General features: G+C 42.8%; 1 protein-coding gene across 1 annotated transcript in view; it reads left to right on the top strand.

Annotated features, from left to right (window-relative positions):
• LOC115128251 (zinc finger protein ZFPM2-like) overlaps positions 1 to 27,596 on the top strand; it is a 35,076-nt gene that overhangs the window by 743 nt on the left and 6,737 nt on the right. Inside the window, exons 2-3 of the mRNA XM_029657936.2 lie at positions 20,927 to 21,133; positions 21,790 to 22,032. Of these exons, the coding sequence (XP_029513796.2) occupies positions 20,927 to 21,133; positions 21,790 to 22,032 (450 nt within the window). The remainder of the gene's footprint in view (positions 1 to 20,926; positions 21,134 to 21,789; positions 22,033 to 27,596) is intronic.

Here is a 27,596-nt window from a genome sequence, read left to right on the forward strand (position 1 = left end):
AAATATGAAGACTTCAGGCAACGAGAAGCTTTTCAGGTCACTATCAGTTATCTTAGGACACAGAGCAATACTGAGAGTGAAGAATAACAGAACATCTCCACCAATGTCATATTCTATTATCAGTCTGTTGAAAGAGAATTGCATCCTGAGGGAGACTCCACAGACACAGCATCGACAGCAGCAGCCAGTCAGTGTGCTGCGATTGTGTTTAATTAAAACACAACAGAGATGAACTGAATCATGGTTCTCAGAGGGAAGTTAGTCATGAATTGTACACAGCGGTAATTGATTGGGTTTAGCCACAGGTTCTGTCGTTATAGTCAGGCTGGATAGAGACTGGATGGGGTGGCAGAGGATCAGACAGAAAACAGAGGCCTATAATCTATAGCTGGGCAGTGGGTAGTTCTGTCACTGAGATAATGCCACTGTACAGTAGATTGGCTGTGGATGAGTGATTTTAGAAGATGTTTTAAATATTTAAATATTGATAGTTTACTCATCTGATCTATTGTAGCTATGCTACAATGTATTCATATTTAGTGGACAGACGCACGTGACATAGGATGGTATGTCAACAGACTGTGGTATGCAACAATTAATGAGGAATTTCTCACTGATCATTTGGACAAATTACAATTTAGTAGGTGTTTGCATATTTTCAAATCTTGGAATTGGAGTGGACATTTGGCCCATGGTTTGGCTCTGATGCATTTACTCAAGATTTTAGTTTTGGGTTTCTGAGATTAATACTGTATATGCCAACTGTTCTTGGTGTTTGTTTCAAAACACATTTATAAAGCAGGGTGCCTCACATAATTTCATCTTTGCTGGTGACTTCAATGTGACTTTCTATAGAGGTTTTCAATGCCTTTTACGATGAGGTGCATTGCTTTAAAATAGTTTTTCTTTTAATCGTGTCAGGATTTGTTACCAGATTTGATTGTGAGAATTCACTTAAACAGAAATGGAGAAACAGAATCTTATGCTCCATTGACTCCCGGTGCCAAAATGGCAGCACATATTATTTATGTGTTTTTATATATGCTCTCTATACTGTCAGAAGGCTTTTGGCTTATCTTGAATGACTGTCAGGGCCTGCATGGGATGTCAGAGGAAAGGAAGGAAATATATGAGATTATTAAGCTCTGCTGGATGTTGTCGGAAGGTCTGACGACACGTCATAAAGCCTGGTTTGATCAATGCTGGACGAGGTGACAAGACTTAAGTCCTTATCGTGCCCTAGTCCCTGATGCTCGTAGATGGTTGTTAGGACTAGGCAGGGGGTTTAGACTGTTCATTAGATGGTAGCCAGGCCCTAGTCGCTGCACTTAGATGTATCATCGCTCCCCCGTCTCGCTCCTCCTCCCTTCATCCCCCTTCTCCCTGACTGATATGTGACAGCCTTATGGAAGTTGCTTGCTCTGAGGAAACATAATGGAAGTGCGGGGTCGGGACGCAGCAGGGTGAAACTGAGGCCAATGTCAGAAAAATGTCTGGCGTTGCAACAGGGAGATAGAAATTGGTAGTGGCTTATCAGTACAGTTCCTGTTTTGGGCGATGGCAGGCTGTTGTAGCATCTAGCTGTATTACGTATGGAGGCTGTGCTTTACAGTGGTGCAGGTATACAGTAATATGCTGCAGCTATGTATTTTTCAGATGTTGTAAAACTGGGTCTAAATAGTAGTTACAGTAGTGGGTCTATATTACGTACAGATATAGGTAATACATTATGGCGCAGCTGTGGTTTGCAGTCAAATGTCTTATTGGATCTTGGATGTTGTAGAAGTTTGATATCAATGTTTTGCTTTCACACTCCCACACTTTGAGGAAGTGAGAAGTAACAGCACCAGAGATCCTGGCACAGGGAGTAAAACGTAACAGCCCCAGAGATCCTGGCAGAGGGAGTGAAAAGTAACAGGCCCAACAGGAATAATCCTGGCACAGAGATGGGCAACCATCCTGGATAGAGGGGCGGCAGGGCAGCCTAGTGGTTAGAGCGTTGGACTAGTAACCGAAAGGTTGCAAGTTCAAATCCCCGAGCTGACAAGGTACAAATCTGTCGTTCTGCCCCTGAACAGGCAGTTAACCCACTGTTCCTAGGCCGTCATTGAAAATAAGAATTTGTTCTTAACTGACTTGCCTAGTAAAATAAAGGTAAAATAAAATAAAAAAATTAAAGAGGGAGGGAAGAAGGGAGAGAGAGAGAAGGAGGAAAGTATCTGACAGGACAGGAGGAGTGATCCCTTAAGCTTTTCAGGAACAGAGGATGCCTCTCTTTGTATTTCCCTCTTTCCTTTTTTTAACCACACAAAGATTATGATGTGCATTGTTTATTATACATCATGCATATCCCTCTTAAGTGTTCCAGAGCATTCCTACTTACCTCAAAATAGCTCATTTCTAAATGCAATTAAAATATCTGTATGCATGAATATGCTACAGTACCACCTCTTCAGTTTAAATTATGAAAATCAAAAACATTAGGATTACATTTCCAGGAACATAATGATGTGTTAAATGTGCCTCAATTTGATCATAGTGTTACTGGTTACACTAACCAAGGACCAACTAATTAGGGCTACGTCCTTGCTGTAATCAAGCAAGAGCCAGGGCTTACATAGTAACTAGATGCCATAGATCAAATGATGTATCCTCTACCCACAATCAACTATACAACCTTCTGCACCCACCGTGGCCACAGAAAAGTATAGTGTAGTATACCGACACCCTGAGAGTAAACCTGGCCAGTCTCTGTTTGACTGATCAGAGCAGAGATACACTACATGACCAAAAGTGGAGTTGGTCCCCCCCTTTGCTGCTATAACAGCCTCCATTCTTCTGGGAAGGCTTTTTACAAGATGTTGGAACATTGCTGCAGGGACTTGCTTCCATTCAGCCACAAGAGCATTAGTGAGGTTGGGCACTGATGTTGGGTGATTAGGCCTGGCTCGCAGTCGGCATTCCAATTCATCCCAAAGGTGTTCGTTGGGGTTGCAGCTGTTCGTCGGGAGCTCCATTTCATGAAGCTCCCGACGAACCGTTCTTGTGCTGCCTTTGCTTCCAGAGGCATTTTGGAACTTGGTAGTGAGTGTTGCAACCGAGGACAGGCGATTTTTACGCGCTACGCGCTTCAGCACTCGGCAGTCCCGTTCTGTGAGCTCTGGTGGCCTACCACTTAGCGGCTGAGCCGTTGTCGCTCCTAGATGCTTCCATTTCACAATAATAGCACTTACATTTGACCGGGGCAATGACTTGTTGGAAAGGTGGCATCCTATGATGGTGCCACGTTAAAAGTCACTGAGCTCTTCAGTAAGGCCATTAATTCTACTGGCAATGTTTGTCTATGGAGATTGCATGGCGGTGTTCTCGATTCTGTACACCTGTCAGCAGCGGGTGTGGCTGAAATAGCCAAATCCACAAAGTTGAAGGGGTAAAAAAAAATAAAGGGAACACTAAAATAACACATCCTAGATCTGAATGAATTAAATATTCTTATTAAATACTTTTTTCTTTACATAGTTGAATGTGCTGACAACAAAATCACACAAAAATTATCAATGGAAATCAAATTTATCAACCCATGGAGGTCTGGATTTGGAGTCACACTCAAAATTAAAGTGGAAAACCACACTACAGGCTGATCCAACTTTGATGTAATGTCCTTAAAACAAGTCAAAATGAGGCTCAGTAGTGTGTGTGGCCTCCACGTGCCTGTATGACATCCCTACAACGCCTGGGCATGCTCCTGATGAGGTGGCGGATGATCTCCTGAAGGATCTCCTCCCAGACCTGGACTAAAGCATCCGCCAACTCCTGGACAGTCTGTGGTGCAATGTGGCGTTGGTGGATGGAGCGAGACATGATGTCCCAGATGTGCTCAATTGGATTCAGGTCTGGGGAACGGGCGGGCCAGTCCATAGCATCAATGCCTTCCTCTTGCAGGAACTGCTGACACACTCCAGCCACATGAGGTCTAGCATTGTCTTGCATTAGGAGGAACCCAGGGCCAACCGCACCAGCATATGGTCTCACAAGGGGTCTGAGGATCTCATCTCGTTACCTAATGGCAGTCAGGCTACCTCTGGCGAGCACATGGAGGGCTGTGCGGCCCCCCAAAGAAATGCCACCCCACACCATGACTGACCCACCGCCAAACCGGTCATGCTGGAGGATGTTGCAGGCAACAGAACGTTCTCCACGGCGTCTCCAGACTGTCACGTCTGTCACATGTGCTCAGTGGGAACCTGCTTTCATCTGTGAAGGGCACAGGGCGCCAGTGGCGAATTTGCCAATCTTGGTGTTCTCTGGCAAATGAAAAACCTCTTGCACGGTGTTGGGCTGTAAGCACAACCCCCACCTGTGGACGTCGGGCCCTCATACCACCCTCATGGAGTCTGTTTCTGACCGTTTGAGCAGACACCTGCACATTTGTGGCCTGCTGGAGGTAATTTTGCAGGGCTCTGGCAGTGCTCCGCCGGCTCCTCCTTGCACAAAGGCGGAGGTAGCGGTCCTGCTGCTGGGTTGTTGCCCTCCTACGGCCTCCTCCACGTCTCCTGATGTACTGGCCTGTCTCCTGGTAGCGCCTCCATGCTCTGGACCCTACGCTGACAGACACAGCAAACCTTCTTGCCACAGCTCGCATTGATGTGCCATCCTGGATGAGCTGCACTACCTGAGCCACTTGTGTGGGTTGTAGACTCCATCTCATGCTACCACTAGAGTGAAAGCACCACCTGCATTCAAAAGTGACCAAAACATCAGCCAGGAAGCATAGGAACTGAGAAGTGGTCTGTGGTCACCACCTGCAAGAACCACTCCTTTATTGGGGCTGTCTTGCTAATTGCCTATAATTTCCACCTGTTGTCTATTCCATTTGCACAACAGCATGTGAAATTTATTGTCAATCAGTGTTGCTTCCTAAGTGGACAGTTTGATTTCACAGAAGTGTGATTGACTTGGAGTTACATTGTGTTGTTTAAGTGTTCCCTTTATTTTTTTGAGCAGTGTATATATAGTGTAGCTTCCTGCCTGCCTGTCAGATAATAACAGCATTTGCATTAAATGTCAATCATGTGGCATCATCATCCCTGCAGTCTGCTCTGCTCTGCTCTGCATCTCCTTATTATTTATGAGCTTTGGCTGGCATGGGGATGAACCAGGAAAAGTCTCTGATTAGCACCACTGAGTATGTGAGCTGTGGTAGTAACTATCAGCAGCCCGCTTTAAAGAATTTCCCTTACATCCTCAGTACATTTTTATAATAGCTTTTCAGTGACAAGGAACCATGTCTGCTAGGACTCCATTTACGAAGTCTAAGCTAGCATCATAAACCTGTCAGGCGCCATGCGGAGTGCTGGCTGAGCATCATGTCATGTTTTAATTATACTGAACAAAAATATAAACACAACATGTAAAGTGTTGGTCCCATGTTTCATGAGCTGAAATAAAAGATCCCAGGAATTTTCCAACGCTTATTTCTCTCAATTTATTTGCATAAATTTGATTACATCCCTGTTAGTGAGCATTTCTTCTTTGCCAAGACAATCCATCCACCTAATAGGTGTGGCATATCAAGAAGCTGATTAAACAGCATGGTCATTACACAGGTGCACCTTGTGCTGGGGACAATAAAAGGCCACTCCAAAATGTGCAGTTTTGTCACACAGCACAATGCCACAGATGTCTCAAGTTTTGAAGGAGCGTGCATTTGGCATGCCGACTACAGGAATGTCCACCAGAGCTGTTGTCAGTTAATTTAAAGTTAATTTCTCGACCATAATCCACCTCCAACATAATTTTAGAGAATTTGTCAGTACGTCCAATCGGACTCACAAACGCAGACCACGTGTAACCACCTCAGCCCAGGACCTCCACATCCAGCTTTGTCACCTGCGGGATAGTCTGAGACCAGCCACCCGGATAGCTGATGAAATTGTGGGTTTGCTAAACCGAAGGATTTCTGCACAAACTGTCAAGGAAGCTCATCTCCATGCTTGTCGTCTTAACCAGTGTCGCTTGCCCTGACTGCAGCTCGGCGTCGTAATCGACTTAAAATGCTCACCTTCGATGGCCACTGGCACACTGATGTGCTCTTCACGTATCTTCACGTATTAATTGCGGTTTCAACTGTACCGGGCTGATTGTGTCGTGTGGGTGAGCTGTTTGCTGATGTCAAAGTTGTGAACAGAGTGCCCCAATGTGGTGGTGGGTTATGGTAAGGGCAGGCATAAGCTATGGACAAAGAACACAATTGCATTTTACAAATGGCAATTTGAATGCACCGAGATACCATGACAAGATCCCGAGGACCATTGTCGTGCCAGGCATCCACCGCCATCACCTCATATTTCAACATGATAATGCAAGGCCCCATGTCACAATGATCTGTACATAATTCATGGAAGATGAAAATGTCCCAGTTCTTTCATGGCCTGCATACTCACCAGACATTTCACAAATTGAGCATGTTTGGGATGCTCTGGATTGGTGTGTACAACAGCGTGTTCCAGTTCCTTCCAACACCCAGCAACGTCGCACAACCATTGAAGAGTGGGACAACATTCTACAGGCCACAATCAACAACCTGATCAACTCTATGTGAAGGAAATGTGTCGCGCTGCATGAGGCAAATCTTACCAGATACAGACGGGTTTTCTGAACCACGCCCCTACTTCTTTTTTTAAAGGTATCTGTGACCAACAGATGCATATCTGTATTACCGGTCGTGAAATCCATACATTAGGGCAAAATTAAGTTATTTAAATTTGTCTTTGTATTTATTATGGATCCCCATTACCTGTTGCCAAGGCAGCAGCTACTCTTCCTGGGGTCCAGCAAAATTAAGGCGGTTACAATTTTAAAAACATTGTAATACATTCACAGTTTTCACAACACTGTGTGCCCTCAGGCCCCTACTCCACCACTCTACCACTTATCTACAATACACAATCCATGTGTACGTGTGTGTATAGTGCGTATGTTATCGTGTGTGTATGCATGTGTCTGTGCCTATGTTTGTGTTGCTTCACAGTCCCCGCTGTTCCATAAAGTATATTTTTATGTTTTTTTTTAAATCAAATTTTACTGCTTGCATCAGTGACTTGATGTGGAATAGAGTTCCATGTAGTCATGGCTCTATGTAGTACTGTGCGCCTCCCATAGTCTGTTCTGGACTTGGTGACTGTGAGGAGACCTTGTGGGGTAAGCATGGGTGTCTGAGCTGTGCGCCAGTAGTTCCAAAAGACAGCTCGGTGCATTCAAACATGTCAATACATCTCATAAATACAAGTGGTGATGAAGTCAATCTCTCCTCCACTTTGATCCAGGAGAGATTTATAGATTTAATTGAGGTTTAGGGTTTAGTGAATTATTTGTCACAAATACAATGATTTTAGTTTTAGAAATATTTAGGACAAACTTATTCCTTGCCACTCACTCTGAAACTAACTGGAGCTCTTTGTTAAGTGTTGCAGTCATTTCAGTCGCTGTAGTAGCTGATGTGTATCGTGTTGATTCATCAGCATACATAGACACATTAGATTAACTCAAAGCCAGTGGCATGTCATTAGTGAAGATTTATAAAAGTAAGGGGCCTAGACAGCTGCCCTGGGGAATTCCTGAATCTCCCTCGATTATGTTGGAGAAGCTTCCATTAAAGAACACCCTCTGTGTTCTGTTAGACAGGTAACTATTTATCCACAGTATAGTATGGGGGTGTAAAGCCATAACTAGGGCTGTGGTGGTCCCAAAATTTTGTCAGCTGGTGATTGTCAAGCAAATAACTGTCGGTCTCACGGTAATTGAATGTTAATTAACATAAACATATTTAGCATCTCCTTGATTCCACAAGCCATTTTAAAAAGTCTAATAAATCCATGTAATAAAGCCTACACCTTCACAATAAATCCATTATTTATTTTAGACAGGTCTAAAGAAGCTTGATATGAAGAAAATGTAGTCAATTTTAGAATAAAAAAATAGCATACTCTGAGTTGTCCTTATGTTAGGTCCTGGTATGGCTATGCCAAATGGCTGTGGGCTACACTATTTAATTTAGCAGACAAGATTAGCTTATTCTGTGGCATTATTTAATATTATTTTATAGTATGAAGAATACAATTGAACAAAGCTGAATAAAATATAAATATAAACAATTTGAAGGAGTGCGCACATGCGGCTATTCTGTGTTGAGCGGTTAATATATAAATAGGTACTTCTCTATGCTTAATTTAGAGTTATTAATGTAACTTTAGTTGTTCTACAAACGTTGCTCTATATATTTATATTTTTATATGCATGTAATGGTTTTATTATAAAGGTGCATATTTATAGTGAAAATTATCTCCCCAAACTTGAAACACAAACACTGCTTATAGTTAAGCTCTACACCCCTTGTAAAGCAGATGAATGTGCTTCATTTGGCCACTTTAGTTGTGATACAAACCTCATTAAATCATATGGGCTAGGCTACATGAGGTGTGCGACTGATTCGGACACGTCACAAAAAAAGGCATGATTTCTTATGCTGGGCATCAGTCACAAGTGATAATGTATAATTCACAACTGATAGGCTAATATTATCACCCATCAGACTGTTCTTGATTTTATCTTGTCTTATACTAAATAATGTGACATGTTATTTTATTTAGAATGGACCATTATCATGCACCTGTATCGAAACAGGGGCAGCAGGAAAAAATAGATGTAATCTATGGACTTAAATAGTGAATGGAGGACGCTTTTCCCCGTTGTCACGGCTGGCTGAAGGACTGGACCAAGGTGCAGCATGGTAAGCGTCCATTTTCTTTATTTAAAAATGACACCGACAAAACAGAGAACAAAACCGTGAAGCTTTGGGCTATGTGCCCTGAACAAAGTCAAAATTAACTTCCCACAAAACAGGTGGGGGAAAAGGGTACCTAAAGTGGTTCTCAATCAGAGACAACGATAGACAGCTGTCCCTGATTGAGAACCATACCAGGCCAAGACATAGAAATACAAAACATAGAAAAAAGGATATAGAATGCCCACTCTAGTCACACCCTGGCCTAACCAAAATAGAGAATAAAAAGCCTCTCTATGGCCAGGGCGTGACACCCATGGTTTATTTTCATGCCAGCCAGGTAGGCTATAATCCTGTTTTAAATAGAAGAAATGTACTTAATATTAGGAAAGTTGAGAAATAAATATAGTAGGCCTAACCACATCTTTTTGTTAGAGGCCATCACTCTGTTTTCTCCCTCAATTGCATGGCCTATAGAAATGTTGCGCAACATGAGCTCATGGGCACTCATTAAGTGTTTTATTAGATTTGGGCAATAGAGTGCTGAGTACCAGGCAGTTAGTAAGTTTGGTAGGCTACTAATGACCATCAGCAGCAACAGCCCTAGCCATAACACAAACGTTTTTCCAGCAGCAGACTATGATCGATAATATCAAAAGCCGCACTGAAGTCTAACAAAAGTGGCCCCATAATCTTTTTATCATCAATTTCTCTCAGCCAATCATCAGACATTTGTGTAATTGCTGTGCTTGTTGAATGTTTGTGCTTTGCCTCATCCCGCTCAACCATACCATTTTTAATTCCTCATCAATCCACTGGGATTAAACTGTTTTTACTGTAATTTTCTTAATGGGTGCATGCTTATTAGTAACTGGATTAAGCTATTTCATAAATGTGTCACGGGCAGCATCTGGTTGCACCTCATTACACAAGACAGACCAACAAATATTATTTACATCATCAACATAGAAATCACTACAAAACCTCTTGTATGATCTCTTATACACTATATTAGGCCCAGCCTTTGGAACTTTGGTTTTCCTAGATATGGCTACTATATTGTGATCACTACATCCAATGGATCTGGGTAGTGCTTTCAAGAAAATGTATGCAGCATTAGTAAATACAGTTGAAGTCGGAAGTTTACATACACCTTAGCCAACTACATTTAAACTCAGTTTTTCACAAATCCTGACATCTAATCCTAGTAGAAATTCCCTGTTTTAGGTCAGTTAGGATTACCACTTTATATTAAGAACGTGAAATGTCAGAATAATAGTAGAGAGTGATTTATTTCAGCTTGTAATTATTTTATCACATTCCCGGTTGGTCAGAAGTTTACATACACTCAATTAGTATTTGGTAGCATTGCCTTTAAATTGTTTAACTTGGGTCAAATGTTTCGGGTAGCATTCCACAAGCTACCCACAATATGTTGGGTGAATTTTGGCCCATTCCTCCTGACAGAGCAAGTGTAACTGAGTCAGGTTTGTAGGCCTCCTTGCTTGCACACACTTTTTCAGTTCTGCCCACAAATGTTCTATAGGATTGAGGTCAGGACTTTGTGATGGCCACTCCAATACCTTGACTTTGTTGTCCTTAACTTCTTGACGCACCCATCCCGTTAGTGGGATCATTTTCATCAACACCCGCTGAATTGCAGCGCGCCAAATTCTAATTAAATTACTAAGAATATTACATTTTCATGAAATCACAAGTGCAATATAGCAAAACACAGTTTAGCCTGTTGTTAATCCACCTGGCATGTCAGATTTCAATACATCTTTTCGGCGAAAGCATAACAAGCGTTTATGTAGGAACATCTCTCTCAGTAGAAAAAATATTACAAACACCTAGCAGCCAAGTAGATAGGTCACGAAAGTCAGAAAAGCAATAGATTAAATCGCTTACCTTTGATGATCTTCGGATGTTTTCACTCACGAGACTCCCAGTTACACAATAAATGTTCCTTTTGTTCCATAAAGATTATTTTTATATCCAAAATACCTCCATTTGTTTCTCGCGTTATGTTCAGAAATCCACAGGCTCGAGCGGTCACGACATCGCAGATGAAAATTCCAAATATTATCCGTAATGTCCACAGAAACATGTCAAGCGTTTTTATAATCAATCCTCAGGTTGTTATTATAATATATAATATATAATTTATCAACCGGGACTGACGCTTTTTCAATAGGAGAGGGAGAGACAATGGCTGCCCCACTCTGTTGCGCAAGCAAAACTCTGCGAACACCCAGCTATCCACTGACGCGATGTTATCTTTCTCACTCATTTTTCTAAATAAAAGCCTGAAACTATGTCTAAAAACTGTTGACACCTTGAGGAAGCCATAGGAAAAGGAATCTGGTTGATATCCCTTTAAATGGAGGCAAGGCATCCAATGGAACAGAGAGCTTTCAGGAAAAACAGCACTTCCTGGTTTGATTTTCCTGCAATATCAGTTCTGTTATACTCACAGACAATATTTTGACAGTTTTGGAAACTTTAGAGTGTTTTCTATCCTAATCTGATAGATTATTAATTATATGCATATTCTAGTTTCTGGGCCTGAGAAATAGGCCGTTTCAAATGGGTACGTTTTTTTTGTTGCCAAAAACGAAAATCCTGCCCCCTACACTCAAGAAGTTAAGCCATTTTGCCACAACTTTGGAAGTATGCTTGGGGTCATTGTCCATTTGGAAGACCCATTTTCGACTAAGCTTTAACTTCCTGACTGATGTCTTGAGATGTTGCTTCAATATATCCACATAATTTTCCTGCCTCATGATGCCATCCATTTTGTGAAGTGCACCAGTCCCTCCTGCAGCAAAGCGCCACCACAACATGATGCTGCCACCCCCGTGCTTCACGGTTGGGATGGTGTTCTTCGGCTTGCAAGCCTCCCCCTTTTTCCTCCAAACATAACAATGGTCATTATGGCCAAACAGTTATATTTTTGTTTCATCAGACCAGAGGACATTTCTCCAACAAGTATGATCTTTGTCCCCATGTGCAGATGGAAATTGTAGTCTGGCTTTTTTATGTCAGTTTTGGAGTAGTGGCTTCTTCCTTGCTGAGCGCCCTTTCAGGTTATGTTGATATAGGATTTGTTTTACTGTGGATATAGATACTTATGTACCTGTTTCCTCCAGCATCTTCACAAGGTCCTTTGCTGTTGTTCTGGGATTGATTTGCACTTTTCTCACCAAAGTACGTTCATCTCTAGGAGACAGAACGCGACTCCTTTCTGAGCGGTATGATGGCTGTGTGGTCCCTTGGTGTTTATACTTGCGTACTATTGTTTGTACAGATGAACGTGGTACCTTCAGGTGTTTGGAAATTTCTCCCAAGGATGAACCAGACTTGTGGAGGTCTACAATTCTTTTTCTGAGGTCTTGACTGATTTCTTTTGACTTTCAATTATGTCAAGCAAAGAGGCACTGAGTTTGAAGGTCGGCCTTGAAATACATCCACAGGTAACCCTCCAATTGAGTCAAATGGTGTCAATTAGCCTATCAGAAGCTTCTACAGCCATGATATAATTTTCTGGAATTTTCCAAGCTGTTTGAAGGCACGGTCAACTTAGTGTATGTAAACTTCTGACCCCTTGGAATTGTGATACAGTGAATTATTAGTGAAATAATTTGTTTGTAAACAATTGTTGGAAAAATTACTTGTGTCATGCACAAAGTAGATGTCCTAACCGACTTGCCAAAACTGTAGTTTGTTAAATTTGTGGAGTGGTTGAAAAACGAATTTTAATCACTCCAACCTAAGTGTATGTAAACTTACGACTTCAACTGTATGTGATCAATACATGTTGATGATTTCATTCCTGTGCTGTTTGTAACTACCCATGTACAGTAGGTTGACTGCGCAAATTTCGCCCAGCCACCGGCGTAGAAAATGTTAACATTCCACTCTTCGTTTTCTACGGTTTCTTTCGTAGGCTGGCGACCTGCGTGATCAAGCCTATAATCCTAGGCAAGCAAACAATTGGTGCATTGGAACTCTGAGTGATCTGGTTTGTCCCGAAACATGAAACAGCCTCTGTTGTTCAGAAAAATAAGCATTTGCCAAAAATGGAGAGAGTGCATAGTGAGGTTGGAAGGGTTCAGGCAGCTCTGCCGCACTCTCTCCATATTCATATTCCTCAACAGCTGTGTTATCACTTAAAAGCCTTTCCAATTACAACAACAAGACAAAAACTCCTTTGGATTCAGTCCAGACCTGCTAAATGCTCAAATAAGCGCTCATTCTCTCGCTCCCTGTCTTTCTCCCTCTTAATCTCCACAAAGCACCTTGGAGGCCGCTCACCCAAATACATGCCAATGAAGGCGGAAGTGTCATTCAGAGATGCAGGTGTCACATTTGATAATAAACTTCTGGATGAAATATGCCTGGGCTAATGAGGCACAGGGTTAGCCTGTCAGGGTTGGAACCATTGGCAGTGGGGATTGTTTGCGGGCTGATAACGTTCTGCATTGCGTCAACATTCCAAAATCCATCATTAATAAACAGAGCAGCCTCTATCATAGGGAGCGTCTGGATCTGTGTGTTAAGTGGAAGACATTGCTTTCCATTACGGAATGCTTGTGGGATTCAGGGTGGGAGGACTGGAGGAGGATAATGGGGTGTATAATCTGCTCATATTTATTTAGCTGTTCGTGAGGGTTTTATACTGATTCCATACGTCAGTAGTAAATTAAGCAGAAGAACACAAGAAAGCTATGCATTGTCATTTATTTAGCTAGTTTTGAAAATAAAAGCAGGAATGAAGAACTTCTCAGTGGAGTGTTCTGACCAACTTTTAAAAGACCATCCAAAGGTCTACAAGAATAGGTCATTGTTCTGTCATTATTTGATACTCTACCATTATCAATTATACCCCCATTGAACTGATATGTGGATCTGGTGAATATGTTTCTCTGTTCACATTTTTAGGTTTTCCTAAATAATTTATCCTCTTAGATGTAAGGGACCTTCGTGGTTCTGGTACCGGTTCCGACCACAGACAAAGCACATGCCTGCAATTGTTACATCGTAGCGCAGCATGGTAGCACATTCAGAGATCAATTTATAGCCATTAATCTAAAATAATTTATATAGATTTTAAACAAAAAACACTTTCTATTTCTCATAGACGGAGAAGTTTAATATAAGATGAACGAGCTCAGGAAGCCAAGCTAGAGCTTTGTAAAACGTTTACAGTGATGGTGGCTGACCTTTTGATCAAGAAAGACCTTTAGAAAATAAGCACATTTTCTCTAAACATACAAATATGTATTTTACAGTTATAAGGAAAGTGAAATCTTTTAGTTAGTAGTTTTATAATGTGATTCGGAAAGCATATACTGTAAGTAATTTCAAGCCTAATTCATAGTTTTGTTGAATAGGAAATAAAATCATATAAAATATCATATTTGAATATTTCTACCATATTTATACTGTGCACTTGAGTTTATGTCTTCAAAACTGACTAAACCTCAGAGTAATTTATAACTATTTTTACCAGAAAGGTGAGATTTGAACCTTTCTTTGAGTATGCGGCATTACTATCCTGAAAAGTTAATATAAACAGAACGTGCAACAATTTCAAAGCTACAGTTCATAGTATAGAAGGAAATCATTCAATTGAAATGAATTCATTAGGCCCTAATCTATGGATTTCATATGACTCGGCAGGGACACAGCCACGGGTGGGCCTGAGAGGGCACAGGCCCCCCCATTTGGGAGCCAGGTCCACCCATTGGGGAGCCAGGCCCAGCCAATTAGAATCAGTTTTTCCCCACAAAAGGGCTTTATTACAGACATAAATACTCCTCAGCACCCCTCCTCAGACGATCCCATAGGTGAAGAAGTGGAGGTCCTGGACGTGGTTACACATGGTCTGCGGTTGTGAGGCCCGTTGGTTGTACTGCCAAATTCTCTAAAGCGAAGATGGAGGATGCTTATGGTAAAGAGATTAGCATTCAATTATTTGGCAACAGCTCTGTTGGACATTCCTGCAAAATGTCAACATGCCAATGCCAATTGCATGCTCCTTCAAAACTTGAGACATCTGTGGCATTGTGTTGTGACAAAACTGCACATTTTAGAGTGGGCTTTTATTGTCCATAGCACAAGGTGCACCTGTGTAATGATCATGTTTAATCATCTTCTTGATATGCCACACCTGTCAGGCGGATGGGTTATCATGGCAAATGAGAAATGCTCACTAACAGGGATGTTAACAGACATTTTAGAGAAATAAGCTTTTTGTGGTGTATGGAACATTTCTGGGATCTTTTATTTTATTTAATGAAAAATGGGACCAACAGTTTACATATTGCATTTATATTTTTGTTCAGTATAGTTATTGTTTATGGCCCTCTCATGATAAATTGTCACTTTTGGTGATTACGTAGATGACATTCTGGATTACATTTAGTTACATCTGGTTTTAAAGGAACGTTCCACAGCATGTCTCCAAGACTTCACCACAAGTTGTTAATGGCCCTAGTTATCCAAATTGGCCAAGAAAAACAAACAATCGCGCTAATAAACAATAAAATTGTATTTTATCCAACCAGGAAGTCATTTGTTTGACTCATGAGATTACTACAGCTTCGATGATGCTTTGCGTCTGGAAGGCAGGTACGTGGAGGAGTGTCTAAACCAGATGGGTGTTAGATTGGCACTAGCTCTGAATAATACATTTTTAAAAACAGGCAGAACTCGAAGTGGATCTAGTAACGATACACAACCACAATGCACACAACACTATATGAAAAGATGACGATATAAAAGCATTAGCTAGCAGTCGCAAAACACTTACTCTGGGATCATTTGAGTGATGAGGCGAAAGCAACCAACTGTAGACAAAAGTCGAGGAGTGACGTCGGGGGAGGTTAATCTGCGACAGCCGAAAGTCGGACACTGATGTGGTTTTCCAACAGCAGGGCTCACTGCAACATGGTAGTGTTGCCATTGTTTATAAAAGTTGTTCCTGATAATGTGGAAATAAACATGTCTCCAACCCCCATATCACACACTCACAAACTGGAAATGTGTGTGTACATCGTACACATGAATTGTGGCAAGTCTTTGGTCACATTCGCGTGTGGGGGGGGACGATTGGTTGATAATAGAGTCTCCCACAATGCAGGTGATGGTTGCAGGATTAAGTTGGTGAAGAGCAACTGAAGAAACTTGCAGTCGATTGCAGTCCAAACTTTATGACCTTTGATCACATGATTTTTGTAAAGTTCATGCAGTCAACATGTCAACAAGGACAATTGGTCACCGACTTGACAAAAGTGATCTGCCCTCTGTCTCTGTAGTGATTACAGTCAGGGCGGATTCCACATAGTCAGTGTTTCAGGAGCTTCCACAGCTTTGCAGCTACTCGCATCTTTGTTGTTTTTCTTTGTTAACTCCTTGATTTGGGGACTACTTTAACTCTGGATGAGCTACTAGGGACACATTGCCAACTGGTTTGTGCCCCGATATTCTATCCTCATGCACGACATATTGAGAAAGGACACCGTCCACGACTACGAGTCGGTCTACTAGCCAGAGACGTGGCCTCTGTGCTTCGCTTCCTGGCTTGTTCCTCTCCAACGTGCATTCACTCACCATCAAAACTGATGAACTAATCAGCCTAGACTCCAGAGTTTTATATTGTATGTTTACTGTTCCGATATTGTATTCTGTGTATTCTGTTTGTATATTGTCTACTGCTGGCAGCACCTTCTCACTCAGTCAAATTCCGGTTATGTGTAAATGTACTTGGCGAATAAAGGTGATTCTGATTCTGATTATTCAACAAAACTTGATAAATGTTGTACTCGTCCAACTCTGCAAGGGGGTCATTGCTTGCAGCAGCCATTCTACTCATGACTTCTACTCATGGTTCTCTGACAGTAGTAACGAGAGAAGCTCAGGGTCACTGAGGGTCAAATCTGGAACATAACCATACATAACTTTTGCTCTACAGAACTCCTTTGGAAGCTGTTTTCACAGTCCTACATGTTTGTAATGTGATCTGGGAAATTATTTTGGGGTACAAAATGTCCAGAACGTTCCTTTAAAATCATGAGTAGAACTGTCCTCCTCTTCCTCCCCGGAGGAGCCTCCCTGTTACATTAATCCCACAAACCCATTACAATGCCGTAACTTTAAGACTTGTATAAACAAAGACCATCATTTAGGTGGAGGTGGACATTTGTTGGCTCTGGGTCTTTGAGTCTGTTGGAAGAGAGGAAACAAAGACCAATGGGAGGGGAAGTTTGTTGGCTCATGTACTGTGAGGCAATCGAGGAAGACAAGAGTCAGATGGAGACTAGGAGAAGACTGTCTGTCTGACTGGCACTTTGCAGGAGCTTAGCTCATCCAGCCAGTAAAGCAGCAGCAGACTGACAGCAGCTGGTTACCCACACCAATAACAGTCCGTCAAGAAACTCACTCAACTCGCACTCCCAAAATGAGAAAATTGGACGCAGGTAGATTTTTTTTACATATGCGTAAAGACCCTCAAAACTCACTGCACCCCCACCCCCCAGCTCCACCCATATGTAGGACGGAAAATAAATATGAATATGAAATATGCATTACCCCTAAACAAGCATCCTGGCCCTGGGATTGTAGCGGATGTTCAGTTGCTTCGTGCTGCTGTCCTCTCCGCTGTCTGTTTGATCTAGTGCTCTGGCATTGCGATCAATGAGGACACAGGTGCAGGGCGCAGATGGCAGCGTGCTGATACCAGGAGGGGTGTGGGTTGGATGGAGGGGGAGTGGAGGGGGGTTCAGAGACCGTGCCAGGATGACAGAATGGTACCAGGGACGGGGGCCCTCCCCTTCCCTCCCCCTCCTGTGAAACATGCAGTCCCATCTTCACTAATGGAGGTTGTTGTTGTTTTGTTCTCAGTGCAAGCTTTTGATTTGTGGTTCAAGCTAAGGGAAACTGCACTCTGAAACATAGTTTTAGTATTCTGAGTTCCAATTTAATAGATCTTTGGACATAAAAGGTTTAGGCCTCCTGGGGAGCTAATCATAACAAAGTAGCAAGGGCAGCCTATTACCACTGTAGTGTCCATTTAACGCTTGTTTAATAGTCCAAAACAAGCATTTCATTACACCTGCAATAACTCCCGAGTGGCGCAGCAGTCTAAGGTACTGCATTCTCAGTGCAAGAGGTGTCACTACAGTCCCTGGTTCGAATCCAGGCTGTATCACTTCCTGCTGTGATTGGGAGTGCCATAGGGTGGTGCACAATTGGCCCAGCGTCGTCTGGGTTTGGCCGGGGTAGGCCGTCATTGTAAATAAATATTTTTTCTTCACTGACTTGCCTAGTTAAAATATTAAAAAATAACATCTGCTAAATATGTGTATGTGAGCAATAAAATGTGATTTGTAAAAAGTGACTGTTAAAGCGTAACTGTCAAAGGTATGGTATGTTAGGCTACCCCCCTCTGTATGCTATGGTATGTCTAATGTCATGTGAATCTCTGTGTAATCTGGATTCCCTGACTGAGAATGCAATTGATTCTGGTATATGAGCAAGGAAAATGTTAATTAGAGACAAATCAAATTATAATAAAATGTTGAAATACTCTTAATTCCCATCTCATTGCTTGTTTATGACTTGTTTATGACGAAGTGCAGTGTGGTAACAGTAATCCATGGAGAGATCGCCACCTTGTGGAGAAGAGGTGTCACCTTTTGATCAACTGCTACAAGGGAAAGAAAGGAATGGCATTTTTATTTTATTTACCTAGGCAAGTCAGTTAAGAACAAATTCTCATTAACAAAGACGGCCTACACCGGCTAAACCCGGACAACGCGGGGCCAATTGTGCACCGCCCTATGGGACTCCCAATCAAGGCTGGTTGTGATACAGGCCAATTTCATCCTTTACAAACCTTTGTTGTTGCTGCTTGGCTTTGAGAAGTGATTGGCAGAATTTTCTTTGAATTCTTACTTGTTACTATAAACAGTATATATTTTTTAAATGTAGTACCTTGCTAAGAAATCCCCTGCAATTATAATTTGAAGGTTATGTGAATCCATCACATTTACATGTAATGTTGAAATAGCAATTGTCAGAGCCTTATATTCTCAACATAAGGCTCTGGCTTTAGCTGAAGTCAATCATACTAGTTCCATTCACATGCGTATGATTGTTTTGTGTGTTTGCCGTGCACATCTTTAAATGGAGAGCAGAAGCATTGTCCAGCTGGTCTGTCAGTACCCTGTGTCTTTCTTCTAGTGTTTAGCTCCAACGTATCATGGTTAGCTCGTTATCTCGGCAGCCAGACTTTTGTAAATAGTCATATTAAAAGATGGAGAGGCTGTCATTGGGAGAGAGATAAATGTTATCATGGCTCCAAAGCCCTCCTTTCTTGTTCTTCTGCCTAATTAGTTTGTTCTCTGGCCTCCTGTGCAATGTTCCATGCCAAGGCTTCTAGAATTAGATTTTCCATGACTTTCATGTTAAAAGTGTTTTGTTCTAGGATGTAAACTCAGAATAAAAAGAAACGTCCTCTCATTGTCAACTGTGTTTATTTTCAGCAAACTTAACATGTGTAAATATTTGTATGAACATAACAATATTCACCAACTGAGCCATAAACTGAACAAGTTCCATAGACATGTGGCTAACAGAAATGGAATAATGTGTCCATGAACAAAGGGGGGGGGGTCAAGTATCTGTATCAGTATCTGGTGTGGTCACCAGCTGCATTAAGTACCGCAGTGCAATGCACCAGATTTGCCAGTTCTTGCTGTGAGATATTACCCCACTCTTCCACCAAGGCACCTGCAAGTTCCCAGACATTTCTGAGGGGAATGGGCCTAGCCCTCACCCTCCAATCCAACAGGTCCCAGACTTGCTCAATGGGATTGAGATCCGGGCTCTTCGCTGGCCATGGCAGTACACTGACATTCCTGTCTTGTAGGAAATCACCACAGAACGAGCAGTATGGCTGGTGGCATTGTCATGCTGGAGGGTCATGTCAGGATGAGCCTGCAGGAAGGCTACCACATGAGGGATGATGTCTTCCCTGTAACGCACAGCGTTGAGATTGCCTACACTGACAACAAGCTCAGTCCAATGATGCTGTGACATGCCGCCCCAGACCATGACGGACCCTCTACCTCCAAATCGATCCCGCTCCAGAGTACAGGTCTCGGTGTAACGCTCATTCCTTCGATGATAAACGCAAATCTGACCGTCACCCCTGGTGAGACAAAACCGAGACTCGTCAGTGAAGAGCACTTTTCGCCAGTCCTGTTTGGTCCAGAGACAGTGGGTTTGTCCCCATAAGCAATGCTGTTGCCGGTGATGTCTGGTGAGGACCTGCCTTACACCAGGCCTACAAGCCCTCAGTCCAGCCTCTCTCAGCCTATTGCGGACAGTCTGAGCACTGATGGAGGGATTGTTCGTTCCTGGTGTAACTTGGGTAGTTGTTGTTGCCATCCTGTACCTGTCCCGCAGGTGTGATGTTCGGATGTACCGATCCTGTGCAGGTGTTGTTACACATGGTCTGCCACTGTGAGGACGATCAGCTGTCCACCCTGTCTCCCTGTAGCACTGTCTTAGGCATCTCACAGTACGGACATTGCAATTTATTGCCCTGGCCACATCTGCAGTCCTCATGACTCCTTGCAGCATGCCTAACCCACGTTCACGCAGATGAGCAGGGACCCTGGGCATCTTTCTTTTGGTGTTTTCCAGGGTCAGTAGAAAGGCCTCTTTAGTGTCCTAAGTTTTCATAACTGTGACCTTAATTGCCTATCGTCTGTAAGCTGTTAGTGTCTTAACGACCGTTCCACAGGTGCATGTTCATTATTTGCTGAGTTTATATTGAATGCGGTGGACTACATGGGTTTTACTCATGTTTGACTTGCACAGAGAGAATTCCTTTATATCATTTTCAAGCTGGTGTATCTGAATATGACCTATTTATCATGTAGCCTAAGCCCTAAGCTATTGTACAGTGTGCGAACTGAAGCAGAGAGCATACCATATACTTTACGATACAACATTGGAGTATTATTGCAGGCATAGTCTTTTTTTCTACAATACATCTTTTAACTGATATTCAGACATTATAAGTACACGGTTTCTACCTGATTAAAAAGAAGAACACGTTTTTTTTCTCAGGTGGACAACTTTGGTGCACTACAACCAAACCCATCATCGAAGGAGAGGAGCTAGCTGCGTTTGCTGTGGACTTCTACTCCCGTCTTCCGGCGGTCAACCAGGCAGCTCTCTCTGAGGGAATGTACCCGGCCAGATTGCTGGACTCCATTCAACTATTGCCCCAACAGGCCAACATGGCATCCATACTTCCCAACGCTATTGTCAACAGTAAGTGCATCTTTAGCCTAGGAGACTAGGGCCCATGCCAAATCTTTTCAGCCTCCTGAGGGGGAAAAGGCGTTGTTGTGCCCTCTTCATGACTGTGTTGATGTGTGTGTGTGTGTGTGCGTGTGTGGGTATGTGTCCATCCATGCATAGTTGTGTGTGTTTGTCTGTGTACGTAAGTTGGTATTTTTGTGTGTGCGCGTGCGAATGTGTGTGTGTTTGTCAATTAGCTATCTCAGCTTAGATTAGTCTGTTTGGCAGGTATAAGAGCCTACGGGTTCTCCTTGACCTTCAGTTTGTGTTAAAATTAAGTATTTACTCTTCATCCACATAGACAGCACCCCCATCAAATAACAGCCCATTTACGCTGATTGAGGTCTATTGGGTTCAGGTCATCACTCTTTGACAGTCTATTCCAGCCCTGGTGAAAAATTTAAGTTAACTTAAGCTAAAACGCTTTCCTCACCCATGAGACCGCACTGAGGCTTTTTAAGAGAGTCGATTAAGTACAGTGAGATGTGATTCTAATGTCTATGTGTGTGTATTCATCATGATTGGTTGGATTTATAATGCTTTTCCAGTGCTCAATGCACTGTACATGGTAGGCCTAACGGGATGAACCTCACCTCATCTCTGTGTTCATCTCTGTCTTTCTACAGAGGACATCTTCCCTTGTAAGGCGTGTGGGATATGGTACCGCAGTGAGAGGAACCTGCAGGCTCATCTGATGTACTATTGCAGTGGGAGACAGAGGGACTCAGTCTCAGACATGATGGCAGAGCAGTTAGACAGGAAGACTGGTCCCCATCACATGCCCAACGTAGGCCCCGGCCCCTACCCACACTGCAATTTAACTGGATCAGTACAGCAGGCCTTGGAGATGCACTTAAACACCCACAATGGTAAGCTGAGAGGAGAATATGTTGACATTGTTAGATTCAATGTTCTGGTACAAATCTAGTCGGATACCAAAAGTCAAACTAGATGTATTCAACACACTGGGCGTTGCAGCTGCAAAAGCACTCATACAATTCACAGAATCATATATTTATACCTTCCGATTAGGTGGCGTCACATCCTTGTATTTCTAGGATCAACAATCAATCTCTGTTGCAGTGCAAGAACTGTGTCTGTTCCTCCTATTTATTATTATTGACCTTTATTTCAACAGAGATCACATACAGGTGAAGTGGGAAGTTTACATACACTTAGGTTGGAATCATGAAACTTGTTTTTCAACCACTCCACAAATGTCTTGTTAACAAACTATAGATTTTGGAAAGTCGGTTAGGACATCTACTTTGTGCATGACAAGTCATTTTCCCAACAATTGTTGACAGACAGATTATTTCAATTAGAATTCACTGTATCACAATTCCAGTGGGTCAGAAGTTTACATACACTAAGTTGACTGGGCCTTTAAACAAAGTCTTGCTCCAAAAGCTTCCGACTTACCTAACATCACTGTTAAGATTAAAACTACAAGTTGGTTAACTTTGGAGACTCCTTTTGTGTCTACAGAGCTAGGTAAATCGGCTTTTAATTTATTTTGCACCCAATGTTTGGAATAATCTCAAATACTTTTTGATTGGAAGTCCCTAGGGCAATTCAGACAGCCGACAGAGGAATTTTATTTAAAAAATGTTTTAACATTTTATTTAACTAGGCAAGTCAGTTAAGAACAAGTTCTTATTTTCAATGACGGCCTAGGAACAGTGGGTTAACTGCCTGTTCAGGGGCAGAACGACATATTTGTACCTGGTCAGCTCAGGGATTTGAACTTGCAACCTTTCGGTTACTAGTCCAACTATTTATGTTTATCTATACTTGCCTGTTGCATATGTTGGTCTTCCAAGATGGCGTAGCAGTCAGACATCTTTGTTTTTTGTCCTGTCGTGTCCCTTGTATATATTTTCTAAAAAAATTTCTTCGCATATATTTTTAAAATATTTTCCTAAACCTCAACTTCTAAATACTCTCCTGCAACCCGCCTCACCCAATGTGGCGTGGATCTGCTTTTTTCTAAAGTATTTCTATTTAACTCCGAACTGGAATACCTCAACTGAAGCTATCCAGCTAACTACCTACCAGCTATCAGTTAGCAAACCATTGCTAGCGGTCATCAGCTAACCTTAAGCTCAGAAAGCTCTCGCCAGCTCGTACACGTTTCAAATCAGAGCATACCGGAACTATTTTTCTCTCCATATCCCCAAATTCCTACCACAAACTCTGAACATTTTCATATGGATCTTCGCAACTAGCTAACCGCAATCCCGGGTGACCACTCCTGGCTAGCGTTTCCATCCCGGAGCAAGCACCAATTAGCCTGAAGCTAGCCCGGCCAGGGCTCCTGTGCTACTACCGAAGTCCACTCCTGGGCTACAATATCTGGACCCCTTCTACTGCCGGTACGGGGCACGAAACCCCACTGATCCTCTATGACTGGAATACCGACATCATCTGCTCGAGGATTCCAAAAGGCCCCTCAGGCGCAACGCCCGCTGAATGCCCATTCTGCTAACCTGCTAGCTACCTAGAGCTTCTTGGAACCCTACTAACTCCACGACTGGTCTATTGACGTCACCGCACGAAGAGACAAAAACACTTACCCCCATCGCGACGTCCCCCAAAAGCTAACTTGTTAGCCCCGGTCTACTAACTGCTAGCTTGTTAACCCGGTCTGCGAACTGCTAGCTTGTTTAGCCCCGGTCTGCTAACTGCTAGCTTGTTTTGCCCCAGCCTACTAACTGTTAGTGTGTTAGCATCGGCCTGCTAACTGTCTGAATCGCCGTGTTCCCAGTGAGCCCAACCACTCACTGGACCCATATGTTCACTTGGCTACGCATGCCTCTCTCTAATATCAATATGCCTTGTCCATTACTGTCCTGGTTAGTGATTACTGTCTTATTTCACTGTAGAGCCTCTAGCCCTGCTCAATATGTCTTAACAACCATGTTGTTCCACCTCCTACATATGCGATGACATCACCTGGTTTAAATGTCTCTAGAGACTATTTCTCTCTCTTCATTACTCAATGCCTAGGTTTACCTCCAATATACTCACATCCTACCTTACCTTTGTCTGTACACTATGCCTTGAATCTATGCTATCGTGCCCAGAAACCTGCTCCTTCTACTCTGTTCCGAATGTGCTAGATGGCCAGTTCGTATAACATTTAGCCGTACCCTTATCCTACTTCTCCTCTGTTCCTCTGGTGATGTAGAGGTTAATCCAGGTCCTGCAGTGCCTAGCTTCACTCCCCAGGTGCTCTCATTTGTTGACTTTTGTAACCGTAAAAGCCTTGGTTTCATGCATGTTAACATTAGAAGCCTCCCTAAGTTTGTTTTACTCACTGCTTTAGCACACTCTGCCAACCCTGATGTCTTAGTCGTGTCTGAATCCTGGTTTAGGAAAACCACCAAAAACCTTAATCTCCATCGCTAACTACAACATTTTCGCCAAAATAGAACTGCCAAAGGAGGCGGTGTTGTAATCTACTGCAAAGATAGCCTGCAGAGTTCTGTCATATTATCCAAGTCTGTACCCAAACAATTCGAGCTTCTACTTCTAAAAATTCACCTTTCCAGAAACAAGTCTCTCGCTGTTGCCGCTTGCTATAGACCTCCCTCTGCCCCCAGCTGTGCCCTCGATAGCATATGTGAATTGATTGCCCCCCGTCTATCTTCTGAGCTTGTGCTACTAGGTGAACTAAACTGGGACATGCTTAACACCCCGGCCATCCTACAATCCAAGCTTGATGCCCTCAATCTCACACAAATTATCAATGAACCTACCAGGTACAACTCCAAATCCGTAAACACGGGCACCCTCATAGATGTCATCCTAACTAACTCGCCCTCCAAATACACCTCTGCTGTTTTCAATCAAGATCTCAGCGATTACTGACTCATTGCCTGCATCCGTAATGGGTCTGCGACCAAACGACCACCACTCATCACTGTCAAACGCTCCCTGAAACACTTCTGCGAGCAGGCCTTTCTAATCGACCTGGCTGGGGTATCCTGGAATGACATTGACCTCATCCCGTCAGTAGAAGCCTGGCTATTCTTTAAAAGTGCCTTCCTCACCATCTTAAATAAGCATGCCCCATTCAAAAAATGTAGAACTAGGAATAGATAAAGTCCGTGGTTCACTCCAGACCTGTCTGCCCTTGACCAGCACAAAAACATCCTGTGGCGTTCTGCATTAGCATCGAATAGCCCCCGTGATATGCAACTTTTCAGGGAAGTTAGGAACAAATATACACAGGCAGTTAGGAAAGCTAAGGCTAGCTTTTTCAAACAGACATTTGCATCCTGTAGTACTAACTCAAAAAAGTTCTGGGACACTGTAAAGTCCATGGAGAATAAGAGCACCTCCTCCCACCTGCCCACTGCTCTGAGGCTAGGAAACACTGTCACCACCGAAAAATCCACTATAATTGCGAATTTTAATAACCATTTCTCTATGGCTGGCCATGCTTTCCACCTTTCTGCCCCTTCCCCGTTCAACTTCCCGGCACCCTCCACAACAACCCGCCAAAGTCCCCACCATTTCTCCTTTACCCAAATCCAGATAGCTGATGTTCTGAAAGAGCTGCAAAATCTGGACCCCTACAAATCAGCCGGGCTAGACCCTCTATTTCTAAAATGATCTGCCGAAATTGTTGCAACCCCTATTACTAGCCTGTTCAACCTCTTCTTTCGTATCGTCTGAGATTGCCAAAGATTGGAAAGCTGCCGCAGTCATCCCCCTCTTCAAAGGGGGTGACACTCTAGACCCAAACTGCTACAGACCTATATCTATCCTACCCTGTCTTTCTAAGGTCTTCGAAAGCCAAGTGTTATGGAGCATGCGAATTTTCGCAGTCTTTAAAAAAAAATCGCGCAACATTTCAGCGCCCTGCTATTCATGCCAGGAATATAGTACGTTCATTTGGTTAGTGTGTGTGGCTAGGAAACAGTCAGACCTTTCCAAAACTGTTTAAATCACGCCTGTGCCATTTACAGAACGTGCGTTTCGGTCGAATAGTGCATGAAAATCTGTTCACTGAAAATGTAAAAATATATTCTTCCGCGCCTGCAGGCAATTGTTTACAGAGAACAGAATTAAATAGAGCCGAGTTCTCATTGGCTACAGCTTCCCCATGCTGTCTAGAGTTACGTCATTAGTTTCGCAATTGATTCTTGGTCTAACCCAAACAAGGGAACTACTTTCCTACTGGCACCGCCCAGATTTTGGGGCGACCATTTCCAAACATATTTTTCTCCACGGACAAGCTAACGATTTCACACCGCCTCCTGAGGTATTTTATCGCTTATTAACGTGTACTAATACCTAAAGTTGCATTACAAAAGTATTTCGAAGTGTTTTGTGAAAGTTTATCGTCGACTTTTGGCATTTTAAAAAATGACGTTACGTTATGAAATGCTAATTTTTTCCTCCAATTCCAAGGTATTCCTAGCTCGATATCTAGGCTATATATGGACCGATTTAATCGAAAAAAGACCCTAAATGATGTTTATGGGACATCTAGGAGTGCCAAGAATGAAGCTCGTCAAAGGTAAGGAATGTTTTATATTTTATTTCAGCCTTTTCGTTTGCGAGCGCTAACGAAAAATCGGTCGTTTTTGTGACGTTGCAGTATGTGAGGCTGCATGGTACAGATAATAGCGTCTCATGCTTTCCCCGAAAAGCATTTTACAAATCTGACTTGGTGGATAGATTCACAACGAGTGTAGCTTTAATTTGGTATATTGGATGTCAATTTTTATGAAATTTTGATTTTTATCATAAACTATGCGTGGTGCACTTGAAATTTCAGAAAATTCGATTCCCACTGGGGAAGCGCTTCCATAACAAGTTTTAACAGACAGATTACCGACCATTTCGAATCCCACCGTACCTTCTCCGCTATGCAATCTGGTTTCAGAGCTGGTCATGGGTGCATCTCAGCCACGCTCAAGGTCCTAAATGACATTGATATGAGACATTACCGTGCAGATGTATTCATCGACCTGGCCAAGGCTTTCGACTCTGCCAATCACCACATTCTTATTGGCAGACTCGATAGCCTGGGTTTCTCAAATTATTGCCTCGCCTGGTTTACCAACTACTTCTCTGAGTTCAGTGTGTCAAATTGGAGGGCCTGTTGTCCAGACCTCTGGCAGTCTCAATGGGGGTGCCACAGGGTTCAATCCTCGGACCGACTCTCTTCTCTGTATACATCAATGATGTTGCTCTTGCTGCTGGTGATTCTCTGATCCACCTCTACGCAGATGACACCATTCTGTATACTTCTGGCCCCTCTTTGGACACTGTGTTAGCTAACCTCCAGACGAGGTTCAATGCCATACAACTCTCCTTTCGTGGCCTCCTACTGCTCTTAAACACAAGTAAAACTAAATGCATGCTATTCAACCGATCACTGCCCGCACCTGCTCGCCCGTCCAGCATCACTACTCTG

This window comes from Oncorhynchus nerka, linkage group LG4 (assembly GCF_034236695.1).
Source record: "Oncorhynchus nerka isolate Pitt River linkage group LG4, Oner_Uvic_2.0, whole genome shotgun sequence".
Lineage (NCBI taxonomy): Eukaryota > Metazoa > Chordata > Actinopteri > Salmoniformes > Salmonidae > Oncorhynchus > Oncorhynchus nerka.